Here is a 25,939-nt window from a genome sequence, read left to right as displayed (position 1 = left end):
AAAGGTATTTACTTACCTTTATTCCAGCCCCGCCTCACCCCCGATCTGCCTCCTTGGCTGATATAATCAGAATTAGTTATCTCTGCCAATCACAATGCTTTCCCATAGGAAATCATTGGACTTGCTAAGATGGTCAATTCTGATGATGTCAGCCAAGGAAGAGTGGTGGGGGGGGGGCAGAGCAAAACACCATGCTGGCCAATCAGCATCTCCTCATAGAGATCCATTGAATCAATGCATCTCTGTGGGAAAAGTTTAGCGTCTCCATGCTGAGCGTTGTGCAGCACTGACCCAGGGGCCCTTCTAGTGGCTGTCTGAGTGACTGCCACTGGAGGTGTCCCTAAGGGAGCAATGAACACACTGCCTTTTCTCTGAAAAGGCAGTGTTTACATGAAAATACCTGCAGGAACTGACTATACTCACTACATTAAGATTTAGTTGTTCTGGTGACTATTGTATCCCTTTAATGTTCTTCCATTTTTGTTTTTATCAGGAATTATACTTCTACAAACACCAGTAAAACATTTCCAAAAAATAGACAAGGGCAAAAAATACCCTGCAATAGCCTCGGGCAGTAGCAATTGCCTATGTCAGAGTGCACCCAAATGAGCAAAATGTCTCATGCATCACCGGTGCCAATCAGTGCATTACTGCTACTGCATCACTGGTGCCAATCAGTGCATTACTGGCACTGCATCACTGGTGCCAATCAGTGCATTACTGGCACTGCATCACTGGTGCCAATCAGCGCATTACTGCCACTGCATCGCCGGTGCCAATCAGCGCATTGCTGCCACTGCATCGCCGGTGCCAATCAGCGCATTGCTGCCACTGCATCGCCGGTGCCATTCAGCACATTACTGGCACTGCATCACCGGTGCCATTCAGCACATTACTGGCACTGCATCACCAGTGCCATTCAGCGCATTACTGGCACTGCATCACCGGTGCCAATCAACGCATTACTGCCACTGCATCGCTGGAGACATTCAGTGCATTACTAGCACTGCATCACCGGTTCCATTCAGCGCATTACTGTCACAGCATCGCTGGTGTCAATCAGTGCGTTACTAGCACAGCATCACCGGTGCCAATTAGTGCATTACTGCCACTGCATCGCCGGTGCCAATCAGTGCATTACTGGTATATATTTTTCCTGGCTGAGCACCCTCCACTCTCCTGATTGCCTGAATTCATACCCCAAGGTGGCGAGGCATGCACATAGCTGGGGGTATTCCGGGAATCTTCACTGACCCAAGTCACTTCTACAGAGACTGTGCAGTAAGGAATGGTTATTGCCACATGCCCAAGTGCTGTTAAAGAGAAAGCCTCACTGATTTGGGGTTTTGTATGTATTTAAAGCACTTTTGAAACTGCAAAACTAAACACTAATAGTAACCATAGTTAAATACTACTATTTTTATATTACTTTTTATTAGGTATTAAGGAAATTCATGCTGCCACTTTTTATTAATAAAGAAAACATAAGTAGATTTTATATTAAAGAATATATTTAGAGTAGTTTAAATATAGCCTAGATTTCCTTTTATTGTCCCAGAGAGAACGCATTTTATAGCCGGCAGGGGACTGCTGTTGGTTCATTATCCGCGGTGCATTCACTAGTTTCCAATTAATATTTCATTCCAACTGAATTCCATATTTAAAATCACTGAGGAGCCCATAACAATACAGTATCATTTTTTTTCATCTTTTCCTTTTCTTTACTCCTTAGCTTGTAGGATATGCTATCTCTACAAATACAAGGTGTATCGCTGCAATAAGAAGTATTCTAACAGGCAGCCATGTTGGTCAGGATCACTCAGGGTAGCGCATTCGCATAATTATTCTGGAGGTCTCTAGTGTGCGCAGAATGAGTGCAGTTCTGGGGGTCTCTAGTGTGCGCAGAATGAGTGCAGTTCTGGGGGTCTCTAGTGTGCGTTGAATGAGTGCAGTTCTGGGGGTCTCTAGTGTGCGCAGAATGAGTGCAGTTCTGGAGGTCTCTAGCGTGTGTTGAATGAGTGCAGTTCTGGGGGTCTCTAGCGTGCGTTGAATGAGTGCAGTTCGAGGGGTCTCTACCCTGCGCTGAATGAGTGCAGTTCTGGGGGTCTCTAGCGTGCGTTGAATGAGTGCAGTTCTGGGGGTCTCTAGTGTGCGCAGAATGAGGGCAGTTCTGGGGGTCTCTAGCGTGCGTTGAATGAGTGCAGTTCTGGGGGTCTCTAGCGTGTGTTGAATGAGTGCAGTTCTGGGGGTCTCTAGTGTGCGCAGAATGAGTGCAGTTCTGGGGGTCTCTAGCGTGTGTTGAATGAGTGCAGTTCTGGGGGTCTCTAGTGTGCGCAGAATGAGTGCAGTTCTGGGGGTCTCTAGCGTGTGTTGAATGAGTGCAGTTCTGGGGGTCTCTAGTGTGCGCAGAATGAGTGCAGTTCTGGGGGTCTCTAGTGTGCGCAGAATGAGTGCAGTTATGGGGGTCTTTAGTGTGCGCTGAATGAGTGCAGTGTGTGTGGGAACCTATCTAATGATACAGTGACTGTGTTTGTCAGGTGTCCACAAAAGCAGGGCAGCATCCTGGGTAGGCAGGACAAAAGCCCAACTTTGGGACTGCTCACAGTAAGTATGTGAGTCGATGTTATCACAGAGTGGGGTTTCATATAAAAAGCATTACTGACCCTCTCAGTACAATCATGTTTATTCATCAACTGGGAATTGAGGAGAATTGACAAGGGAACTGCAAATTCTAGGTCAATCTAGCAGAGCTGGGAAAAATAGCTGAGTTAGTGAATCTTCCACGTCAGATACCAAAAGCTCCTTAACTGTTTCTGCTACATCTACAGCACTATATATATATATCCGGTTTCCCTGAAAATAAGACATCCCCTGAAAATAAGCCCTAGTCGCTAGTTTGCTAATCTATGTTCGGGAAAACTTGCGGGATTTCATTTGCGAGTAAGGTAATCTATGTTCCCTGAAGATAGATTTGCGGGATTCCATGCCCTGGTGAACGGGTCTATGTTCAGGAGAATTCCCCCAAATGTAGACCTGCTTTCTAGCACATGTTTGCTACAGTTTTTACCCAAAATAAGACATCCCCCAAAAATAAGCCCTAGTGCAATTTTCTGGGGGGAGAATTAATATAATGTGTAGATGTATATTAAAAATGGGAAATTATAATTTCATGTTTGATCGTTATCAGCATGTGAGCAGACAATAGTCCAAAATATATAATGTATTTGTGTTTGGGCATTACCAGAATAAAATGGTTTAAGTGTTACTTTGAAGTGGTCATGGTGCCTGTAGCCTGTAGTCTGTAGTCTGTGCAGTGCTTCAGTGAAATGCTGCTCATACGGAGATAAATCCCAACATTGGTGGAGGTGTCATTGAGATGTCACCAGGCAGTCCAGAACTAGAGTTCCAGGCTGGAGGATTTCCATCCTCTGCCAATTTCAAAGAATGTCAATCTTCGCCGGAGCGCGGTCAGCTGACACTTTCAGCCAGTGAATGGTGATGGCAAGAAATGACCAATGGGACGGCACTTATAAGATTCCTAGCAAAATGACATTCATGCCAGGGGAGGAAGGACGTAAAATGGTTGGCAAAGAGTATGGCATTGGTAGATGGGAGGAGGTCCATATGAGAATGGTGGCAAGTCATGTGGGCAATATGTGTGTTGTGTTACGTGTCCTATGAGTGCTATATGTATTAGCAGGGCCATGTGGATGTTATACAGGGTGTTAAAAAATGCCACATGAGTGAGAATGTGAATTGATAGGTGAAGTTTGGATTTTACGTGGCATGCAATGTTTGGCTGCTAATGTATGGGACAAAGTCTTTATATAGTGGTTTGAGATTAATCATTAAACTGCAAAATGTAGCAAAATTAAATTGGAATTACAAAAATGGCAGATTTTGAAATATTCTCCATCTTTGTTATAGTGACAGCTTGTCTACTGTTGCCTCAATTTTGCTATTATGCCTTAAATCGGTTACATTTTATAGTTTAATGCATAAGCACCTAAGGGGTTAGTGTTGTACCTGAGACATAGTAAAGGGGGGATAAAGTCAATTACATGTAGGGCAGGCATACAAATAAGTGTACCACGGTCTGGAGCCCCTGGACTGTCTGCTAACAACGCCCCTACCTGTCAGTCTATAGACAAACTAATTGATTAGTTTGGGATTTCCCTAACCGATCGATTGACTCGTTCATAGATTAAAAGGCATTTGATTCGCTCAATGCAACTAAAAGGGATTTGTGCACAAGTCTAATATTTTATATACACAGCCCAAGAGAGCGACGTGCAGACAGTAGCTGCTGCTTTATTTGATTAGCAACACATGCACAACAAGTATCGCAATGTTTCAGTCTATATTCCATAGACTTTTTTGAGGCATTGTGCTTGTGCTCACATGTCAAACAAATCAACATCTGCTGTATGCAATAATTACTTATTTCACTGACATCGACTGCATACTTTGAGTGGGCAGTCCACATTAAACATATATACATACACACACATGCACACACACACACACACATGCAGTGGTTAATATGAGCTGCAGTGCTGTTCAAGGAGAAATATGCAGCAACGGGACATGTAGCGGTGGTCTACGAATAAAGACAGTCTATGTGTGGGTGTGTATGTTGTATGAGATGCTGGTGAAATCTGTGTTGTCCTGGAAACCTTGGAATGTTGCCCTTGAATGTGACGTCTTAAAGTTGAATGAGTCCACTGGGACAAAGAAGGATCCAGAGAACCTGAACAATGCTACTTAGTAACGAAGGACTCTAAGTGAAGTCTAAATATGGGACAGGTGCCCGTCTGTGAGATGTACTGTATCAATGTGGAAGGGACAGGCACATCAGGAAACCTACAAATATGAGCTCCTTATCTGATGAAGATTAGAATATAGGAAGAGCTAAAAGATTTAATGGATTATTTTATTTTGATAAAGGTGGCTGTCTATGAATTCAAAAAGAATGGAAAATGAAAGTTAAAAATAAAATTTAAGAAAAGGATTCATGGAAAGCCACCATATTAAGAAGAAAGGGTGTTTTAAGGGCTCAACTGTCAATTCCTCTGCTGCCAGGCCTCAAATATCTGAATAAGTTGGTCATATGATTTTAAGTGTCCCAGACATCTATCTAGATACAGAGTTTGCTAGATCAGTTGTAGCACAAATGTCTATAGCCTACTGGTCAATGGAAGGTGACATAAGGAGGTAGAACAACTGATAATGGATGGTAGGTAATGAATTAGCCTAGCTGAAGGGTAGGGTGCAATACCAATCATAAAACATATATCATGCAAATATTCAAATACCACGTGTCTATCCTCACTAAGCAGTCCTGAACCTTGACATAATCCCAATATATATGACTCCCTTTACTTTGAAGCACAGAATCAAGCCGTGAAGGACAGGGTTCTGGGTCACATGGGAGCCAGATACGTGACATTGTTTTTTTTTTATGGTGCAATACTTGCATTCAGCGTGTCCATCTAAATCCTTAGCCCAAGAGTACACTGCAATCCCATCTTACCTTTGCCTACTAGTTTAAGCAACCGCTGGTCCATACCATCACTACTGAGTGACTGCGGCGAGTGCCGGCTGAGTCACCAGACCAGATTCACCTGGAACGGTTTTTGCTGTGTACCAGCATGTGGATATCGAGAGTTTATAAGGAAAAGTCAGAGCGTTACCACGTTACACAAACATGATATGTACTAAAGGGACAATAAACTGTAATTTCAGGGACGGCAACCACTATTTGAATGAAGGATAGAATTTTCAGATTAAGAATTGCATTCTTTCCAGGTACGTGAATTCTAAACCGCATTTCACAGGAGTAAAAGCGTTAGAAGAACTTTTACCTCTTTGTTGCTGATATTAAAAGCATTTGAAATATTTATTGACTTGGTATATATAAAATACATGTACTGGGTGGTTGGTGCCACCATCTCATCATATGATGTCCAATGCATACATGGCATCTTTTTTCCCATCATTCCTTGCGTGCGAGTTCATTCTTGGGCCATGTTCATGGAATCATGGGATTTGCTTAACTTGCAATGGATAGCTAGTGATGCTGGTGTGTCCTCGTGGCTGAAGCAGATATTAAGTGCTCTGAACTGAGAGTTCACCATTCCAGTGAGCACGGCTTAACCTGTGGCTCTTAATGTATATTGACTAAATATCTCCGAATCCTCAGTCTGGCAATGAGAAACGAGGATGGCTGAAGGGTAAAATTTGGAGATCAGTCACAAAGGAAACTAGAGATTCTGCCATCCCTAAAATCACAGTTTGCTCTGTGTTAGTACATAGCACGGAACTGGAGTGCTTGTCAGGAAAGATATCTGGGAAATGTCAGATACATTTATCTGGCCCTATAATTTGACAAAACACTGAACTATGTATTTAGAGGTGGATCACACAAACTAATTATTGGTAAATACACCACCCCAATATTGACACTGTACCACCCCTCATGCAATAAAGAACTACAATCTAATGCACCAAATAAAGATTACAGTCATCAAACTGCACTAAAGTAGATTAGCGTTGTTTATATATAAAATTCCCATAAACAAATCAAATCTTATCCCTTATTATTTCACATTTTATGTATATTGGATAATTCCCCCACCGTATATATTGCATATTATATTTTACTCCTTACTTTGCCATATAATTTGGATACTATATTTCAATCCTTTACTTTTCATATATTATACTTTAATCATTCACTTGCCATATATATATATATATATATATATATATATATATATATATATATATATATATATCGGAACACATTAACTCCCTATATGTTCTGGAATCTATTCATTAAACCTATACATCCCCTTATCATAATCACATATTATAATGGTAATGAAATGATTCAGACAAGACACAAGTGATATAATGATACCCTCAGCCTGCTCTCGGTTCATGTCATAACTGTACCTGATCTGTGCTCTCTCAGTAGTAACCCCAGAGCTACCTTGTCTGTCTGTCTCTGTACTAGGCCCCCAGATTCATTGTTACTCTCTGGACTATCTATCCATCAGCCTATCCTACACATACTTTATACTGTGTCTACATTAACCACACAGGTACCTTCTCTATCCCAGGACTAATCTTACCCCACAGATACCTTATCACTCTCTGTACTAATGCTATGGGCACCTTATTTTTATATCACTATATTAACCCTACACCCACCATATCTCTTTCTCTCCACTACAGCTGCATGTATCCTATCACTATTTTCTCCCTGTCCTAACCGTACAGGTGAACGTTTCTCTCTATTTCTCCAGTAACCCTTCATGTATCGTATTGCTCTTTTTGTCTCCATCCTTTTTACTAGCCCTGTAGCTACGTTTTCATTCCAGCTTTTACTTCCATGCTCTTGTCTGCTCTCTGCCAGCTCATTCTGTCTCCCCCCTTTACCCATCCTCTAGCTATGACCATTCATTATTAATACTATCTCCCAGCTCTTTTCTGTCCTCTGCACATTCGCCCATCCTGCCTTCTTGCTCATTCCCATTCCCTCCTCTCTGTGATTCATTCCTCCACTCTCTATGAAGTATCTATCTCTAGTCTTTGCATAGAATGTCTTTCCCTCAAAGTTTTAATCTCAATCATCTCCACCCTCCATCCTCTCACCTAAGATGGTGGACAGGGACATTGTGTGATGGAGATGTCACACGGAAAGGCACAATGACATTGTAATTTCCACCTGAGCCTCGATAAGTCTCCTCTTCATATCGAAGGGTTCTTGCGTGTGGTCCTTCCTGATCTCCTCCTCCACCAGCATCAACCTGTGGAAGAAACAAAAACAGCCGCTGAAAGCAACATTGCCTATACACACAGGTTGGATTTGCCTGTAAGCAGGGTTTCCACCTGCCTATCGGCACCCCTTTAAAATGGCACATGCCCAGACACTTAAAATGAGCTTTTTAAATGCATCTATTTGTATCTAACATTAGTGCTACCAGCTCCGGTGATACTATCGAGAGAGCTGGAGGGTCCAGACATGCCCAGTAATGTCTGTGATCACATACGTTGCTCCATCAAAGCACTTCTAAGATAGTGAGCAATGGGCTTTGGACCATTTCCTGGTACTTTGTGGGATCGTGTGTGCATATGCACATCTAAGACCCTCCTCTGGCACTGAGTGGATTAGTTTGTTTCTGCGTTTACATATAAGACCCTTTCCTGGCACTGTGGTGGGATCGTGTGTGCATATGTACATCTAAGACCCTCCTGTGGCACTGAGTGCATTAGTTTGTTTGTGCGTGTACATATAGGACCATTTCCTGGCACTTGGTGGGATCGTGTGTGCATATGTACATCTAAGACCCTCCTGTGGCACTGAGTGGATTAGTTTGTTTGTGCGTGTACATATAGGACCATTTCCTGGCACTTGGTGGGATCGTGTGTGCATATGTACATCTAAGACCCTCCTGTGGCACTGAGTGGATTAGTTTGTTTGTGCGTGTACATATAGGACCATTTCCTGGCACTTGGTGGGATCGTGTGTGCATATGTACATCTAAGACCCTCCTGTGGCACTGAGTGGATTAGTTTGTTTGTGCGTGTACATATAAGACCATTTCCTGGCACTTGGTGGGATCGTGTGTGCATATGTACATCTAAGACCCTCCTCTGGCACTGAGTGGATTAGTTTGTTTGTGCGTGTACATATAAGACCATTTCCTGGCACTCTGGTGTGTTACACTCAGTGGGATTATGTGGGTGCACGTATTAAGAGAAGATTCATCTCTGGCAAGCAGTGGACTAAAGGAGTGTATATAAGGACCCCCTTTGAAACTCGGGTGTCTATGAATTCATTTGGAAAGCTGATCTAAAAATATTAAATATTTTTGGATAAGCTTAAAAAATTTTTTTTTTCAATATATTAAAATAGAAAAAAAAAACATTTGAAAAGATTACTCAAAAATATTAAATCAAGGCCTCCGTTGGTTAAACGTGCGTTTATGTGCTTTTTCTTTGTCCCTCTGCAAGTTATGAAGGTTTTCTCTCCGGCACTCAAAAGATTAATGGTATCTAGAAAACATTTCTCTGGCACACTTGTTTTACGGGTTAAGTGTGTGTGTACACAATGTCCTCCTACGGCACTCAGGGAGTTAATGGGTATGTAAGATATTTTCCTGGGTTTATGGCTTAAACGATATGTGTTTGGGGTATATGAGACTATAGAGCTGAGTTGTTTAAAATAGATATTTTCTAAACTTGTTTTATTCTGCCTGAGATGGATATCTGGTCCAATAGATGGATGTTACTATGAATATGACCTGTCCCACGGCATGCGTGTAATATGTCACATGTCATACAACAAGTACCCATTCATAAGAAGATGCTGACAGATAAACATTCCACTGCACAGACATACACCCCCTGCTATACATGCATGCATAAGTGATGAGTGCAATACATTTAAAAAATAATAATAATTTAAAATGTATTATTATTATTTTTTTAAAGGTGTTATTTGCCAGATCATCCTCGGTCATCACGTATCACCGAGAATATCCGTCCATTTTCTTCATCAGTAGTTTTGTTTTCCGGCAGATCGGTATATTTGGGTTAGAGACGGCCTCAACTAGTGTTTTTAGAAAACGAGTTTTTCAAACTGTTTTATTATTACTTGGACTAATTAAATAAAATGGCATTTGCTTTTTCTTTGGTTGCTTGGTCTTTTAACAAAAATATTATTATCTTTCTTAAAGAGTGAAATTTATGATCATCTCCCGGTTCCTTCACCCATGCCTTTGAGCATGTCTATGGGTTGCTACATTTTAATAACATTTGGTTAAATTCAGGAGCGGGTGCTAAAACGTCCTTGAGAGAAAAGCACTGAATAAAAAGTAAATTATTCTCAAAAACCCGAATGTGCTTATTTCAGCAATTTATTTTGGATTCTGATGTACCTCTGCTTCCAGAAGCAGTTTCTTATGCCTCTAGCTGCCAGCACACGTCCGTTTTCAAAATACGACCCGTACTAACAGACTGCAAAGGGGAAGGTGACCAGTGTTTTGCAGGGCTTCAGAGACTGAGGAAATCCACATGTTGGGTGAAGAGACTCGCCAATGACACCTGACCCAGTAGCTAGCGTGGTCCTGAAGTGTTGGCCCCTGAAAATAGCTATTGAGTCGACTGAAGTACCAATTCATACCCAGGCAGGAACAATTAAGGGTGTGAATAGACTTCTGGACACCTTCTTTTCCTGGGTGTTAAAGAGTTTCAATGAGATGTCATGGCCAGTGAGATAGCTCTCAGTGGGTTGCTGCTCCGACTGCAGCACATGTTAAAATGTGATTTCTGTACATTCCATTTCCAACAAGATCAACTCCGTTTAAACCTGAGTAAGACGATTCTATTCCTGGAAAAGTCTATTCCCCTCTCTAATTCTTCAGAGGTCAATAACATAAGTACCGTAAAGATAATGCTGAGAGCATGTGCACCTTGTATCCCAAAAGGGAGGGAAATATGCAGTAAAAAAAGTAGATCATTTATGCCTGTGCACTAAATGTCCTTATACAAGCAGTTTATTTTGGATTCTGATCTACCTCCATTCCCAAAAGCAGGTTCTTGTGCCTCAAGCTTCAGCACATTACCGTCTTCAAGCGGCAATCTGTAATAATAGGCCCAGCAGTGATCACAGACACATAGCTGTCCAGGTTTGCTTTCTGTCTGAGTGACAAGCTGCTTCCAATTTGTCACACTGCTCACCGTGTCATATTAGTTAATTTGCAGGTTAAAGTTCAGGCTCTTTCTTCTGGGCTACAAGTGTTGATTCCATTTTTCTTAGCTAGAAATGATTGATCTAGGTGTGGAATTTACACACTGGAAAGTAATCCTCAATGACACTTTGGTGCAGAGCAGGTTAAACAATATTTCAGTGGGAAAGTGCATAAAAAAAAGGAATGGTTTGCTGCAGAATCTAGAGAATGGCAGTGTTAGAAACGATCATTTCATTACTGGCAGTGGGTTTAAAGAAACATCCCAAGGGAGAATTAATTAAAAGATAAGTGACGTTGTAGACAAGTTGGCAGTGATAAAAGAACTGGACACAGACAGATTCAGAAAGATAATACAGAAACAGGACGCCCTCATCCACGCAAGAACCTTCCACGTGTGGGTCCGCTTTTATTCAACAATTTATTTGTAGCCAAAACCAAATAAATTGCGCAAGATATTTGACTACAAATTAAACAGAACTTTTGGTATCTACACAGAAAATATGTAAAAAGGATAAAAAGAAATATAGTGTAGTACTTAAGGTTATATAGAAATATAGTGTAGTACTTAAGGTTATATAGAAATATAGTGTAGTACTTAAGGTTATATAGAAATATAGTGTAGTACTTAAGGTTATATAGAAATATAGTGTAGTACTAAAGGTTATATAGAAATATAGTGTAGTACTTAAGGTTATATAGAAATATAGTGTAGTACTTAAGGTTATATAGAAATATAGTGTAGTACTAAAGGTTATATAGAAATATAGTGTAGTACTATAGAGATTCACGCCAGAAACACCACGCACTGTTCTGGCGGAAATCAAGTCAATTTCACAATATTAGAGGGACTCTTATTGACAAGAGCTCCCGAGTTAAAAACAGATGAGAAACCTAGCGCCACATTGTACGTGTACACTTAATGTGCCATAGCTGGCCGTAAAACAGATCAAATCTTAGCTGCGTAATAGTGTAGATCTTGAATAACGATATAACAATTATGTCACAACGTTGAATTTTCCCAAAAGGGTGACCTCATTAGTTAACTTCCACCTCTGCTCCCTTCAATTTAAATAACTCTGTAAACGTCGCTCAATCGCTAATCTACAAACCGCAGTTGATATACGTTACAGAACAAGAACAACATTTCCTAAGAAACTTGAAGGAAGGTGTGCAAAGCATCACGAACGTCATACATTGGATTTTAGAGGAGAACATATTACGCGTGTATTAGTAACATGACTTATGACATTTAGCAAAGGCTTTAAAATCTACTGCAAGCACATGAAATAATCCCAATATACGTCAAGGAATACAATGTTCTTTCGGTCCAGACATACGCCTAACACATTGATTTGTTCTGCTTGTCTCCTTTTATCTTTCTCCGAAAGCATGCCTCCTCTGGGGATCTGGGGCCTGGACAGCCCAGCAGGGGTTCACGCTCTGTATGCTATATATATGCTTGCGTTTGTATCCGTCATCCAGCCATTTGCTATGTTTTCCCACTATTTCCTGCAGCAATTAAATGGTTAATTTAGGACACAACTGATGGCTTAGCAATAGTTTAGAGCAGGGCTGTCCAACCTGCGGCCCCCCCAGATGTTGCTGAACTACAACTCCCATGATTCCCTGGCTATCTGTTTGAAAGAATCATGGGAGTTGTAGTTCAGCAACATCTGGGGGGGGGCACAGGTTGGACAGCCCTGGTTTAGAGCTTGTTAAAATGGATTTCAGCAGCCACACTGAATTCGGTCAGCACAGGAATATTTAAATCCTATTTTCTATATATTATTATGTTCTGGACGTAGCGCAGAGCTAGTTTAGAATTGAATGTTGTCAGAAGCTTTGCCTATATAAAGTTCCATGCGGATACTTGAGCTTAGAATTTAGAGAGAATTTCAATTCATATAATCATAATGAAGGGTGTTACTAAACTGAGGTGTTTTAGCTCCCCCTGCAGGTCTGTAATATGTTTGCATCATGCACTTTATAATAACATGCTATAATGAGCCTACTAGTCTTTCCTGTACACCATGATAGATCGCCCAGAGGACTTTTTGTGATTCTTATTTATGTGTGATAAATATACTTTTCCACTTAACGATTATGAAGATTTATTTGGTTCTTTTTAAATATTATTTACATTCACTTATCACCTACGTATCAAACATTATCCATTTTGGATTCCCTGTGGAAACACATCTGTTAACCCTTTTAATGACAAAGAGGAAAGCATTGTACACACATTTATCAGTGAAAGGGTTTGTATTGATTGGCTATTACTTAAATGCACAAACATGCACACACATCCCCACATGCTCATTGATATACACATCATACATACGTACCGTGTCGATATTAGATTTGTTTTTATATAAGAGTATGAGATTATAGGCAGCAGCCTTAACCAAGTCTGGTTAGTCGGTTTGGGAATTATGACTAATATATAGTATATGCTAAGTAGAGCTAATTAGGGGGCTCATACTGGTTACATTGAGAAATTGTGGTAATGTGTACACAGCAAACAGAAATATGGAAAGTCATCTCACCCCAAAAATTGGTCAGGGATCGGGAAGGTCTAGGATCACTACATATTATGTTTTCTTATCTTTCCTTCCCGAACGATGTGGGTGACCAGGGAGCATTGACCGAGATCAGGAATTTAAGAAGGTGATCCTAACAGATATCGCATTGATTTTTATTACAACACCCCAAAACAATAGGAAGGTGGGAGAAAGGTGTGACCCTTGTCTTCTGCTGTAGATGTGCCCACTCCAGATATAGTTCCTTCCATGCAGGGGCGGACTGACAGGTCGGGCAGATCGGTCACTGACCGAGGGCCCGAGTCAGTCAGGGGGCCCGGCAGCAGCCATGCTTCTGCTGTGGAAATCAGAGATCACAGTAGAAGGAAGATAAAGAATATCCTGTAAGAAGGTTGCAGGGGGCCCATAATGAGTCGAAGGGCCCCTGCAACCCATCACACTCCCCCCCATTATTCCGTGAGAGACCTGGCAGCATTATACCAGCTCTCACTGCCAGGTCTCCTCGTTCACTCCCTGCTCAGCGCTCTGTGTGAGGATGGGCGGCGGGGCAGGAAGTGACATCACACCCTCTGCTTCCCTCTCACACGGAGCACACTGACAGCATGGATGGAGGGTGAGAAAAGGAGCCTGTCTGCCCCACTGCTGCTGGAGGAAGATGGAGGGAGAAAACCATCAGATTGTACAGGTAAGCAGGCCCATACACACACTGCCCCCCCATACACACACTGCCCCCCCATATATACACACTGCCCCCCCATATATACACACTGCCCCCCCATATATACACACTGCCCCCCATATACACACACTGCCCCCCATATACACACTGCCCCCCATATATACACACTGCCCCCCATATATACACACTGCCCCCCCATATATACACACTGCCCCCCCCATATATACACACTGCCCCCCATATATACACACTGCCCCCCCATATATACACACTGCCCCCCCATACACACTGCCCCCCATACACACACAGTGCCCCCCATACACACAGTGCCCCCCCATACACACACAGTGCCCCCCCCATACACACAGTGCCCCCCCATACACACAGTGCCCCCCCATACACACACAGTGCCCCCCCATACACACACAGTGCCCCCCCATACACACACAGTGCCCCCCCATACACACACAGTGCCCCATACACACACACTGCCCCCCCATACACACACACTGCCCCCCCCCATACACACACTGCCCACCCATATACATACACTTCCCACCTATATATATATATATATATATATATATATATACATATACACTGCCCACCCATATACACACACTGCCCATATATATATATATATATATATATATATATATATATATATATATATACATATACACACACACACACACATACACTGCCCACCCATATATATATATATATATATATATTACTGCCCACCCATACACATACACTGCCCACATAGATACACCCATATATCTGCACACACTGCCCCCACACACATACACTGCACACCCATACATATACATTGCCCACCCATATACACACACACTGCCCCCATCCATATATACGCACACACTGCATACACTGCCCACCCATAGATACACACACACACACACACACTGCATACACTGCCCACCCATAGATACACACACACTGCATACACTGCCCACCCATAGATACACACACACACACACACACTGCCCACCCATATATTTATATACACACACACTGCCCACCCATATATATACACACACACACTGCCACACATACATACATTGCCCCATACACTGCCCTCCCCATACACACATTGCCCCACACTCACATACACTGCCCCCACACCATACACATTCACACTGCCCCCCATACACACATTGCCCCACACACACATACACTGCCAACACACACACACACACATACATTGCCCCACACACCCTACACATTCACTCACTACACCCCCCCCCCCACCCACACACACTGAACCTTTCACACACACACCACTGCTCCTATGCCCTACTACAGCCTCATGTCCCAGCAGACCCCAGGTAAGTTGTCAAACTGTTCTCAAACGGTTTGACTACTTACTTTAAAATTATTTTTAACATTTACTTAGTCCTTAAACCCTTAAGGACACATGACATGTGTGACATGTCATGATTCCCTTTTACTCCAGAAGTTTGGTCCTTAAGGGGTTAAAGGACCACTATAGGCACCCAGACCACTTCAGCTCAATGAAGTGGTCTGGGTGCCAGGTCCCTCTAGTTTTAACCCTGCAGCTGAAAACATAGCAGTTTCAGAGAAACTGCTATGTTTCACTAAGGGTTAATCCAGCTTCTAGTGGCGGTCTCACTGACAGCCGCTAGAGGCGCTTCCGCGATTCTCACAGCGAGAAGACAAGCTGGACGTCCATAGGAAAGCATTTAGTAATGCTTTCCTATGGGCGGTTTGAATGCTCTTGCCGCGAATGCGCATTCGAATCTGACGTCGGCAGAGGAAGGAGAATTCACCAGAGCCGAGGGAGCCCGGCGCAGGAGAAAGGTAAGTGTCTGAAAGGGTTTTAACCCCTTCAGCCCAGCGACAGGGGGGTCCTGAGTGTGGGGGGGGGGGGGGGGGGGACGACGACATAATGACCCTATAGTGCCAGAAAAACGAGTTTGTTTTCCTGGCACTATAGTGCTCCTTTAATATTTTGTCTTCGAAGGGCCCTGGATCTAATTTTGTCCAGGGGCCCAGAAGGCTGTCAGTCCATCCCTGCTTCCATGCACACACTGTATATGGAGATATTGGAGGTTGTGGAGAAGAATAGTCTCTGACCCTTCATTAGGAAGTATTATATTTGTAATAAGCTTTGTCGACAACAAGAATGTTAGTTTGTTTTAATTTTATTTTGTTTGTTTTTAGTTTTTGGCTTTTTTTTAAGGACCGCTTACATACTGGGTAAATAGAACAGAGAAGATTTAATTGAATAATTGCATATCGGTATAATGCACGGGGGAGGATAGAACTGACATATTAAATTAATTTACTTATTGGGTGAATTGGTCAAGGAGAATTTTCATAATGAATGTAAAGGGCAGTTAGAATTTAGATATTGTGTAGGTATAACTTACAGATTGGGTGAATGTATAGAGAAAGTATAATTTTCATAAAGGGTGAATGGAAACGATGGGTAGAATTTAGATATTGGAGTATGTATAGTGTTGGGTGAATGTAGAAGATGAGTAGAACAAACGCGTTGGGAGAAGGTATAGAGCAAACGTGTACTAATTGAGTGTTGGTTAATGAATAAGGTAAGTAGGCTATTATTATAAAGTTATTTATTTCTAGATATTTCTCTGTTTAATGTTTACATAGACTGCTATCTATTAGCATTACAGAGTGTCATTTTATTGATAAATTATGGAAGCTAAATACATACTAATATGTTATGGATGATTCTCTGGTGGGATCCCATTGCTGGGATCCTCTTTCCCTCCTCCCCCCAGTCCCCAAAGTAATTAATAGAGTATTTACCATTTCTAACCTGTTTATGATGCTTTTAATCTGCGTGTCCTTCTCCATCTGCTGCTGTCGCAGCCGCTTCTCACTCATCTCCAGACGAGACTGATATTGCTGCAGCATTTTGTTAGTTTGTTCTTCTTGGGTGAGAAGACGCCTCTCGTATTCCTCCAGCTTACGATTTGACATCACCAGTCGTTCTTTTAGGGAGTAAATCTCCTCTTCGTACTCCTTAACCTGCGGGTTATAATATTGGGGTGAAGACATGGGGGACAGAATAGAGTCAGTGAGGTAAAGAGAGGAAAAAAAGGAGTATGAAAAGAATTAGAGAAAAAAAAACTGGGAGAGAATGTGATTCAAAGATATAGAAATGATCCCAGTAAATAATTAAAGTGCTCTACGTGTGACAGATTCTCACCCTCTCAAGACGACTTTCGTCCATGGATTTAGAGTATTCCTTCAGTTTGTACTCCTCTCGTTCTATATGAGAGCTCTCGATGTCAGCGGAGAGATGAGGCATGTTAGACACCCAAGCGACTGTGCGTTCGGAGGCTGGAGTGACGGGGTTCAGGGTGGCTTGTGTGTGCGAATGCTGGGGAGAGGCAGACAGACATCAGCTGAAAGAAAAACCTCAGGGGAATATGAGTGATACCTGTTCCTCCCTGTAAAACTTGCAGATATATAATACAAATGTTCAATTCTGTAAATAAATAATAATTAACTAAATAAAGCTGAGCCTCACCAAGTAACATTTTGGGAGAAATTTAACTAAATAAGCGTTTCAGTACAATATGTAACACACACATGCTGTGTTCCCTCTAAGCACTTTATTGTGTCCCGCATTGAATCAGTTAATAGTGGAATCTTTGTAAAAAGCACAGCCTGCAGTTACACTGAGTACACGTTGTTCCTCTATAACCAGCAGGGTGGGTTTCTAATAAAGATTCCAATTCTGGCGTGCACGGCTTACAAACACACAGAAAAACACTGCTCACACCAGGGTTAATGGTATATTTAGAAGACACTGTCAGCGAATGTATCAAACTGCATGGATGGATATACCTTCCCGATAAAACAGGAATTCCAGACTCCAGTGTCTGAAGCCCATGACCTGCTTGACAATGATTGCCTCATTGTCCGCTAATATATAGTGTAAATATTCAGGGTATTGGCTTGTCTTCTTCTGATGTTACATATCCATAAAATATATTCATTAATTCATGTGCAAATAATCAACGTGAATGGATGCCTTGAAGGGTTGTGAGTTTGAAACTCTTCTCCATCCAAAAATAAATAAATAATATAATAAAAAAAATAACAATATTTACCTGTAAGTAAGTAACAGTTTTTACCTCTAAACCTTGTTTTAAAACTAATATGGCCATTGTACAGGTGTACCCATGATGCAATGTGGTATGCTGACGCCATGTAGATGATTGAATAGGCGGCTCGGCCAGGTTATCAGGCAGCTCGGCCAGGTTATCAGGCGGCTCGGCCAGGTTATCAGGCAGCTCGGCATATCTACCAGCGAGAGCATTCTCCTTTGAGGAAGAATTCTCTGTGCTGGCCGCAATTTGCGTTTTTATTTTTTTCCCCTCTTCTTCTAGACTTATTTAGACCCAGATCAGCACTATCCCACTGGATCTGGTATGTTGGCAGGTGGTGTGCTCTTTTAAACAGATTTCTTAGCTACTTGTCTCTGTAACCAATAGGTCCCTAATCCTTTATGTACATGTATAAGTCACATTGTCACATTTCATGTAATGATTCCCTCTACGGCAACGTGTTTCCAACCCTGTTCTACAATGCAAACCTGGTACGTTATCAGATGAATTAAATTCCATTTGGTGTGTACCTGCTTGGTTATGGTGGGTTTAAGGCCCCCTGCGTCCTTTTCAACTGACTGTTGCCTAACTCTCCCTGCTCCATACATGGGTTCTGGGCTTTGTAGCAGGTTGCCGCTGCTGGGTCGGGGTTTATGGGCTGCTTGCACAGTGAGCTGCTGGGATTTGCCCCTGTGGAGGGGTGGAGGCTGAGAATCCTGCCTCCGTGGTACCCCGGGCCCGATGGTGATTTGAGGAGGGGAGAGCATGTGCTGGAGATTGTCCTGGAGGGAGAGCTGCCTTTTGCTGAAAAACAAAGATCCATAAAGTAAAATGAGCATTCCCAGCCCTAGAAATGGTATTAACATCCATTATTTTACAGACATCGAGATCTAAACTGCCCTTTGTTTTAGTGTGTGACATATACTAGTATGGAAACCACACAATGACAAATTCGCTATCTGCCATAAACCCCATCTCATACAGGGAATACTTGTGGCTTATCATTCTGTTCCATTGGCATTATGTTAAAACAAACAGTCTCAGGAAGCCATGCCTACACAGTCTCCGTTATTCACTAAAGACAATTTTAAATACATTTCAAATTTTATGTCAAAACAGCAAACTGAAAACATTCTCCAAGTTATAAATATACAATAGCACACACGAACAGAATCCCACACTAAACACGCTGTACGATGAAATGACTGAGACATGAACATGGTGGCCTTTGGAGGAGTCTGAAAGATGTCTGACGTCAGAGGGATCTCTAACAGATCTTGCACATCAGCCAGTACTTGCAACAGCTTATGATAAGAAGGCAAAGTAGCCGTAAACTAATTAAAATTGCTGGTTTTGCCTAACTTTGCGTTTTTTAAAGGTAGGAATCAGCAGAGGGAGTGTTATTTGTAGTGTACCATAGAGTGTATGTATAGTAGGATCTCTAGTAATCCATTCGCTCCCAATAAATATTCCTTGCCTACACACATTTTGTCCATTCCTTAATTCTCTCCCCACAGGGTGTGCAGATCATAAAACCAAACTGATCCTAAATAAAGTTGACTAATGAGGCGCTCCCACTGTCTCCATTGTATGTGGGATTTATAACATATAAAACACAGTCAGAACTATGAAATATATACTGACTACCATTTCCCAAGGCATGGCTCCCATGTTTTTCATGTTAAGGTTTTAGCTTGTTTTACTGTGGGTGGAGCTATGGCTAGGGGCGCAAAATAATCCATAAACTTTCATTATTGGCATAAAAGAAGTAAATAAATGGACAAACGGACAGACAGGATGCACATTTATAACAGACAGAGGGTGATAGATAGATAGATGGACGGATGAACACACAGCTTTCCACTAATCTGTGAAAATCCATCATACTTATCCCACATTATGTTTAGTGACCATTTCCCCCCCTGGCTGAGCTTGGGATTTCCCAGTGTTGTATTTAATGAGATCACGCAGCTTTGTCAGACAAGCTGAAAAGGCTGCTACTGCACCAATTCCTCTACCTAAAGGAAATTAGTCATTATTTGTATGATGGATTTTTTTGCATTCTTAGCTTTTTTTTTGTTGCTAATTACACATTAGTGGAAATCTTCAGCCCTGTATGTGTGTGAGTGGGAACTCCACCTCTCTACTCTCCCCATCTGACAAACTGTGCGCCCTCTTTGCCCCCTAGCGGGGCTGGTACCTGAACTCTGACCCCTGCCGGCTGAAATCATCGCTGTAGCTGTGACTGTGCAGCATGTGCTTCCCAGAGCTCAAGTCCTCACTCTTGCTGTATCCGTGGAAAGGGGCAAAGGCATCCACTCCAGGGTCCGGCCGGTGAGGAGGCGGGTGAGGGGGAGGGCCAGTGGGACCATCAGGGGCCATGTGGAAGAGCGGGTTCTGGAAGGACAAGGGAATGCGCAGTTGCTGAGCTGATAGACCGTCGGTGGTGACCCCCATCTGACTGAGCCGTAGACCGGCTGCAATGCTGGATCCACTGCCCTGGGAGAGCCGGCCCCCCGGGCGTAGTCCACCGGATATGGAGGCCTGGCTGGAATTAAGCATGTCCCCTACAGCCTGCAGGTTGGACACACTGTTCATGCGGCTATCCTGCAAGTCTAACATGGACACGCTCTTGTTGACGCTCAGCATCTTTTGGTCTGGTTCTGTAATGTCCGAGCTGCTGGTGCAATAGGCAGGTGAAGAGCGGGTGAGGGGGCGACGTGAGACAAAGAACATATCCTTGGAGGACTTATCCTTCGTTGGGGAGGGCAGGCGGGTCATGTCAATGGAACTAGGACAGAGAAGCAGAGAGTAGATGGAATAAAGATGTGGGCACAGCTATAAATTAAGTTCACAGTAACTTACACCTAAAGCCTGTTTTACATTGTTCATGAGTGCGGGTGAATATGCCCATGCTCAGACTTATGTTACTATGAATGGGTCATTATACATGTGTATAAATATCTACATAAAGGTAAATAATACTGCATCTGCTGCCGTGTATTTAACGTTTATTGAAATACAACCTCAGAATGTTTGGGTTAAAAACTATTTCAAACGAGAAACTTTAAAGGTGTCAAAATTATATGATCTACTGAAATATATTTAATCACCATTTCTTATCTCCAAACATAGGCCTCGATTCCATTCTATCGGCAAAACCAAATAGAAAATTATTAAATGGATTCAGACAATTTTTTAAAATTAAATCCCGACTAGATTCAATGCTGCTTGAGATACATCATCCAAGAAATGTGCTTCGTTATTGTTATTAAAAGACTCTGCCATTTAAAAAAAGAAATAAAATAAAAGCCTATGGTGGGCAATATGACCTCCATGTTACTACAAGTGAGGTTTTAAACCTCTGCCATACTGGACATGCATTTGTTTTTTTCCCCCTCTATGAACCTGCCCTTTTTATTTGAACATTAACTACTGTTCCACTTGGTTATTAATTTAGAGTCCCCACCCACCACACATCTGTGGTGACAGGGTAGACCCACCCACTATTAACTTAGAGCCTTCACATGCCACACATGGTTGGGGAGTGGGGAAGACAATAGGTCCCCCTCATCCACTATTAGTTGTCAATATTCGAGAATATTTTGTGAATATGGCATGGTGAGCAGGTCCATTGGGAGGTTTAACATTTGACTAATGAAAGGGTCGTATTGAGCCCCATTGGCTTTTTATTTTTATTTTTTTAACTATTTGGCCACTGGCTGCTAGCAGACAAAAAAAAAATGCATTTATCAACTGTTTTTTCCTGTCGCTATTTTTAAGGCCATTAATTGAGGATTATGTACTCGATAAACAGCACTGAATCTCTGAATTCGATAACTTCAAGGCTAAGTATATTATCGGATTTTACTATTTTCCATATATCTATATTATTTGAAGCAATATTTACCAGTTCCCAATAAACCTTTAACAGCAGGAATGAAATCAGTTTGAACTAATAAAAGACTGATCGGGAGCCGATAAACGGCCGATAAATATTAGCGGTGGCAATGTAATCGAGGCCTAATTTTCACAGTTCTCTATATAGTCAGATTAATGTTTATATAGTTACATTAAAACAATTACTCAAGTCCTTTATCTTTAAGTTCAACCTTTCAGACACCCTCTAAAAGAAATGTGGCGCTGAATTCTCATTTTGCCTGAAAATGAAATAGCTTCTTAACACCGACATGACAATCAGATTTCTCCCTGGATTAGCAAGCTATTATTAATCGTGTCCATATGCATCATTCTAACTCTGTAAATCCTGCTCTGCTAACTAATGAACTTGGCAGCACAGCATCTCGAAGCACTGAATTCCAAATCTTTATTATTCCTGCTGCACAGACACTAACAGATAGCTGATACCAGCTGAAGAATCACCTTTATTGGTGTCAACGTCTGCCCTACATTCGATCTTCCTGTTTCGACCATAGTCCTAACATTACAATATCCTCCTCTCTCTGTTATTTCTCAGTGCTGCCTATACGGCTCTCTTCATCTCCTATCCTTCTGCTCTTACTCACCCTGCTGTCTCCCAATTTCCTCCATCTGTCTGATTTTCTCTCCTCTCACTAATTCCTCGCTTTCTCTCTCTCCACCTCCTCATCCCAGACATGGAGAGAAGTGTTTTTAGAAAGAGACGTGTTCACATTACACCACTAGCGCTACGATTAAGGTCACAAATGAAGGCTGACTATAAAACCATGAAAACTACAACAACCCTTACTGTTACCGTGATAAATATATACATTGTATCCCCCTGTCTACTCTAGAACACTGAGTAACGTGTCTATTTTACAAGTAACTCATGCTTAGATCATCTGGCTTGGCGAGATCTAAGCAGATATTGATATGAGCAGGTGGGAACCACACAGAATGAGGCCATCCGTTTCCTTGGACAATGTTGGTTAGTGATTGAAGGACCGCCATCAATGCAATGTGTGAAATGAAGCAGGGGAAGCCCAAATCTAGATATACAGCTCCTTATGTTTTACAATCTGATCATTTCATTCCTCGATGTTAACTTCCTTAATTTATTGCAGTAAATATCATTTTATTCTGCTGAATGCAGAGATCTAATAGAAAGGAGCAATGTGTTAACCTAGATACTTCATTTTAGCCAAATGTGGGCCAAACAGTCCAACTCGTGCCTAATATTAATACATAATAATTGTGGTCCCCAAAGAAAAAAAACAAAACTATCACAACATTAATACCTTTATTTGTTTTTATCTTTCATAAATCTAGTTTTATTGCAATCCATATTTTGCTAAGGCATTTAAGAGATAGGATTAATTAGAAAGCTTGATAGCTATTCTCCCGGGATACTGTATTTGAGAACCATATTCCTTGCAGGGTTCTAACATGTCTCTAATTAGCATGGAGTCATTAACGCTGTGTATTTCTCAGCAATACTGCATTGTCCTAAAAATCACTGAAAAGAAAATCCCACACTGCTAAAATGAACTTAAAGGGATTAGTCACCAAAACAGCTTTAGCTCATGAAGCAGTTTTGGTGTAATAGATCGTGTCACTGCAGTCTCACTGCTCAATTCCCTGCCAATTAAGAGTTAAATCACTTTATTTATACAGTCCTAGTCACACCTCCCTGCATGTAGCCTTCCTAAACACTTCCTTTAACCCCTTAAGGACACATGACATGTGTGACATGTCATGATTCCCTTTTATTCCAGAAGTTTGGTCCTTAAGGGGTTAAAGTGAAATCTAATGTTTCTATTTTATACTTTTATTGTACAGTCTGTTTTGTTTAGAATTTCTTATCTCCTGCACTGTCAATAGCTTGCTAGATCTTGCAGGAGCTTCCTCTGTGCGATTAAAGATCAATTTACAGAGCAGGAGAAAAATACTTCTAAAGTAAGTTAGCATCTGCAAATGAAACTTTTTTCCCCATGCAGGCTGTATGAGTCACAGCTAGGGGAGGTGTGGCTAGAGCTGCACGAACAGAAACAAAAGTTGTTTAACCCCTAAATGGCAGAGAATGATCTATACCAGTGGTTCCCAAACCTTTTAGGTTCAAGGCACCCTTAATATTTCAATATTTTTCTACGGTACCCAAAGTCAAAATTTCTAGGTTGTATATCTGTACAGTGCTGTGGCATTTACTGGCACTATCGTGTAATGTACAGTGTTGGTGTTTGAAGAGGTGCTTGTACATAGTTTGTGTTTTAATACAGGGGTGTGCTTGTATGTAATGTTTGCGTTTCAATGCAGAGGTGTATTCGAATGTTATGTTCACTTTTAAATGCAGGTGTACATTTGTGTGAAGTATTTGTGTTTAAGTGAAAGGGTGTGTTTGTATATCCTTTTGGAGTTTGAATGCAGCGGTGTGTTTGTATGTAATATTTGTGTTAGATTGCAGGAGTGTGTTTGTATGTTGTGCTGGTGTATGACTGCTCTGATGTATGCTCATACACTACCACATACATACATGCTTACACAGATATACATACACACAAATTCATATAGACACATACACACACATAGATACACACAGACGCATACACACACCTTAACACACGTGTGGCAAACCTAGCCACTTCTGAACTATATTCATTGCAGGTTGTCCGTAGGCTGAATGTATAACGTGTTCCGTTGACTGTATGTGTATTGTACTGTGACCGTTCGCATGCTGACAGCCGTATGCCGCCAGCATACAAAGCATTCGTACGACGAAACACGGCTATCCTGGCCGTTCGCCGTACGAATGTGGACTCCCCAGGTGGACCACACATTCCCAGGTCGTGTGGCACCAATTAACCGATTGCAACATTGTTGCAATCGGTAATTAAGGGCTCTCCTAGGTGGCCGTCGATCCACTACCGACCATGCGGCGGTCGGCCATCTTGGATCCTTTGTCTCTGCAGCGGTGTTCGGTCGTCGAGAGCCTGGAACTGAAAACGGCTACTCAGTGATCCGAACACCGCTGGACTTCCAGAGCGTTCGGGAGTACCGCGTTCGGTACATTATGTGTCCCGTACTTATTCGGTACTTTTAAACTCACCTTGATGTTTAAATGTATTATGTGCGGCGTTCGGTCAATTCAGCTGGGATCGGAGCGGTATTCTCACAAAGTGTGCGCCCCGACCCCAGCTATCTACCGAACGTTCGGTTATTCTAAAGTGCCGAATATTACGGGAATTATGTATTTTAATGTCAATTGTCGGTTTTGCTGCACGAGGGGATAATCCACTTAATCGTCCATTTTGGTGGGAGTATCCTTCTCGTGCAGCGATGCCTGTTGGGAAAGTCACAATGCATGTTGGGAGAAATCCCCTGGAATATCTGTATGGAAACCCCTTGCATGGGGAACTGCATAAATACGCTGCTTGTGAATAAACCGAGTTAGTTGACTCCCAAACTGTGTTTCGTCCGGTTATTGGGAGGATTGGGGATATTGCCTTGCTTTCTACTCTGACTGTGGATTTCCTGAAGATACCAACGGATATCGTGGACTAATATACTGCATTCCGTTACAATTGGTGGCAAGCGACGGGATCCGAACCTTACAGCCGAAAAGCAGCGTTCGTGTAAACTGGAACTACCGAACAAGGAAAGCAAGGGCAATTCGTATGGAGATTGATTATACCATACTGAAACGACAGACTTTAAAAGAACTATTGGAAGCCAGGGGTAAGATAGCCAGCAACAAATCTAAGGCTGTGCTGATCGCAGAACTGATGGAGGGAGACCAAGCCCGCAGCGCTACACCCCCACCAGCCATGGAAGAGACCCCATTCCAAAAAGAGCTACGAACCAGGTTGGCGTTCCTACCACAACCATTACCGCTGGAAATAATGACCGTGATGATAT

General features: G+C 42.1%; 1 protein-coding gene across 16 annotated transcripts in view; it reads right to left on the bottom strand.

The window, feature by feature from the left end:
* The window catches only part of SYNGAP1 (synaptic Ras GTPase activating protein 1), a 271,449-nt gene that overhangs the window by 5,465 nt on the left and 240,045 nt on the right, over positions 1-25,939 (bottom strand). For 9 of the 16 annotated variants that reach the window (XM_063431595.1, XM_063431597.1, XM_063431588.1 and 6 more), the window contains 5 exons: positions 20,307-20,897; positions 18,637-18,910; positions 17,200-17,373; positions 16,797-17,018; positions 7,733-7,814 (listed from right to left, as the gene is read on the bottom strand). In XM_063431595.1, coding sequence (XP_063287665.1) covers positions 7,733-7,814; positions 16,797-17,018; positions 17,200-17,373; positions 18,637-18,910; positions 20,307-20,897 — 1,343 coding nt within the window. Of the gene's footprint in view, positions 1-7,659; positions 7,815-16,796; positions 17,019-17,199; positions 17,374-18,636; positions 18,911-20,306; positions 20,898-25,939 lie in introns of all 16 variants that reach the window. The other 7 variants (XM_063431596.1, XM_063431602.1, XM_063431600.1 and 4 more) reach the window with 4 other exon arrangements.

The sequence above is a fragment of the Pelobates fuscus genome, chromosome 9, assembly GCF_036172605.1.
Source record: "Pelobates fuscus isolate aPelFus1 chromosome 9, aPelFus1.pri, whole genome shotgun sequence".
Lineage (NCBI taxonomy): Eukaryota > Metazoa > Chordata > Amphibia > Anura > Pelobatidae > Pelobates > Pelobates fuscus.
Note: the sequence above shows the minus strand (reverse complement) of the source record. Positions and strands in the feature narration are given on the sequence as shown.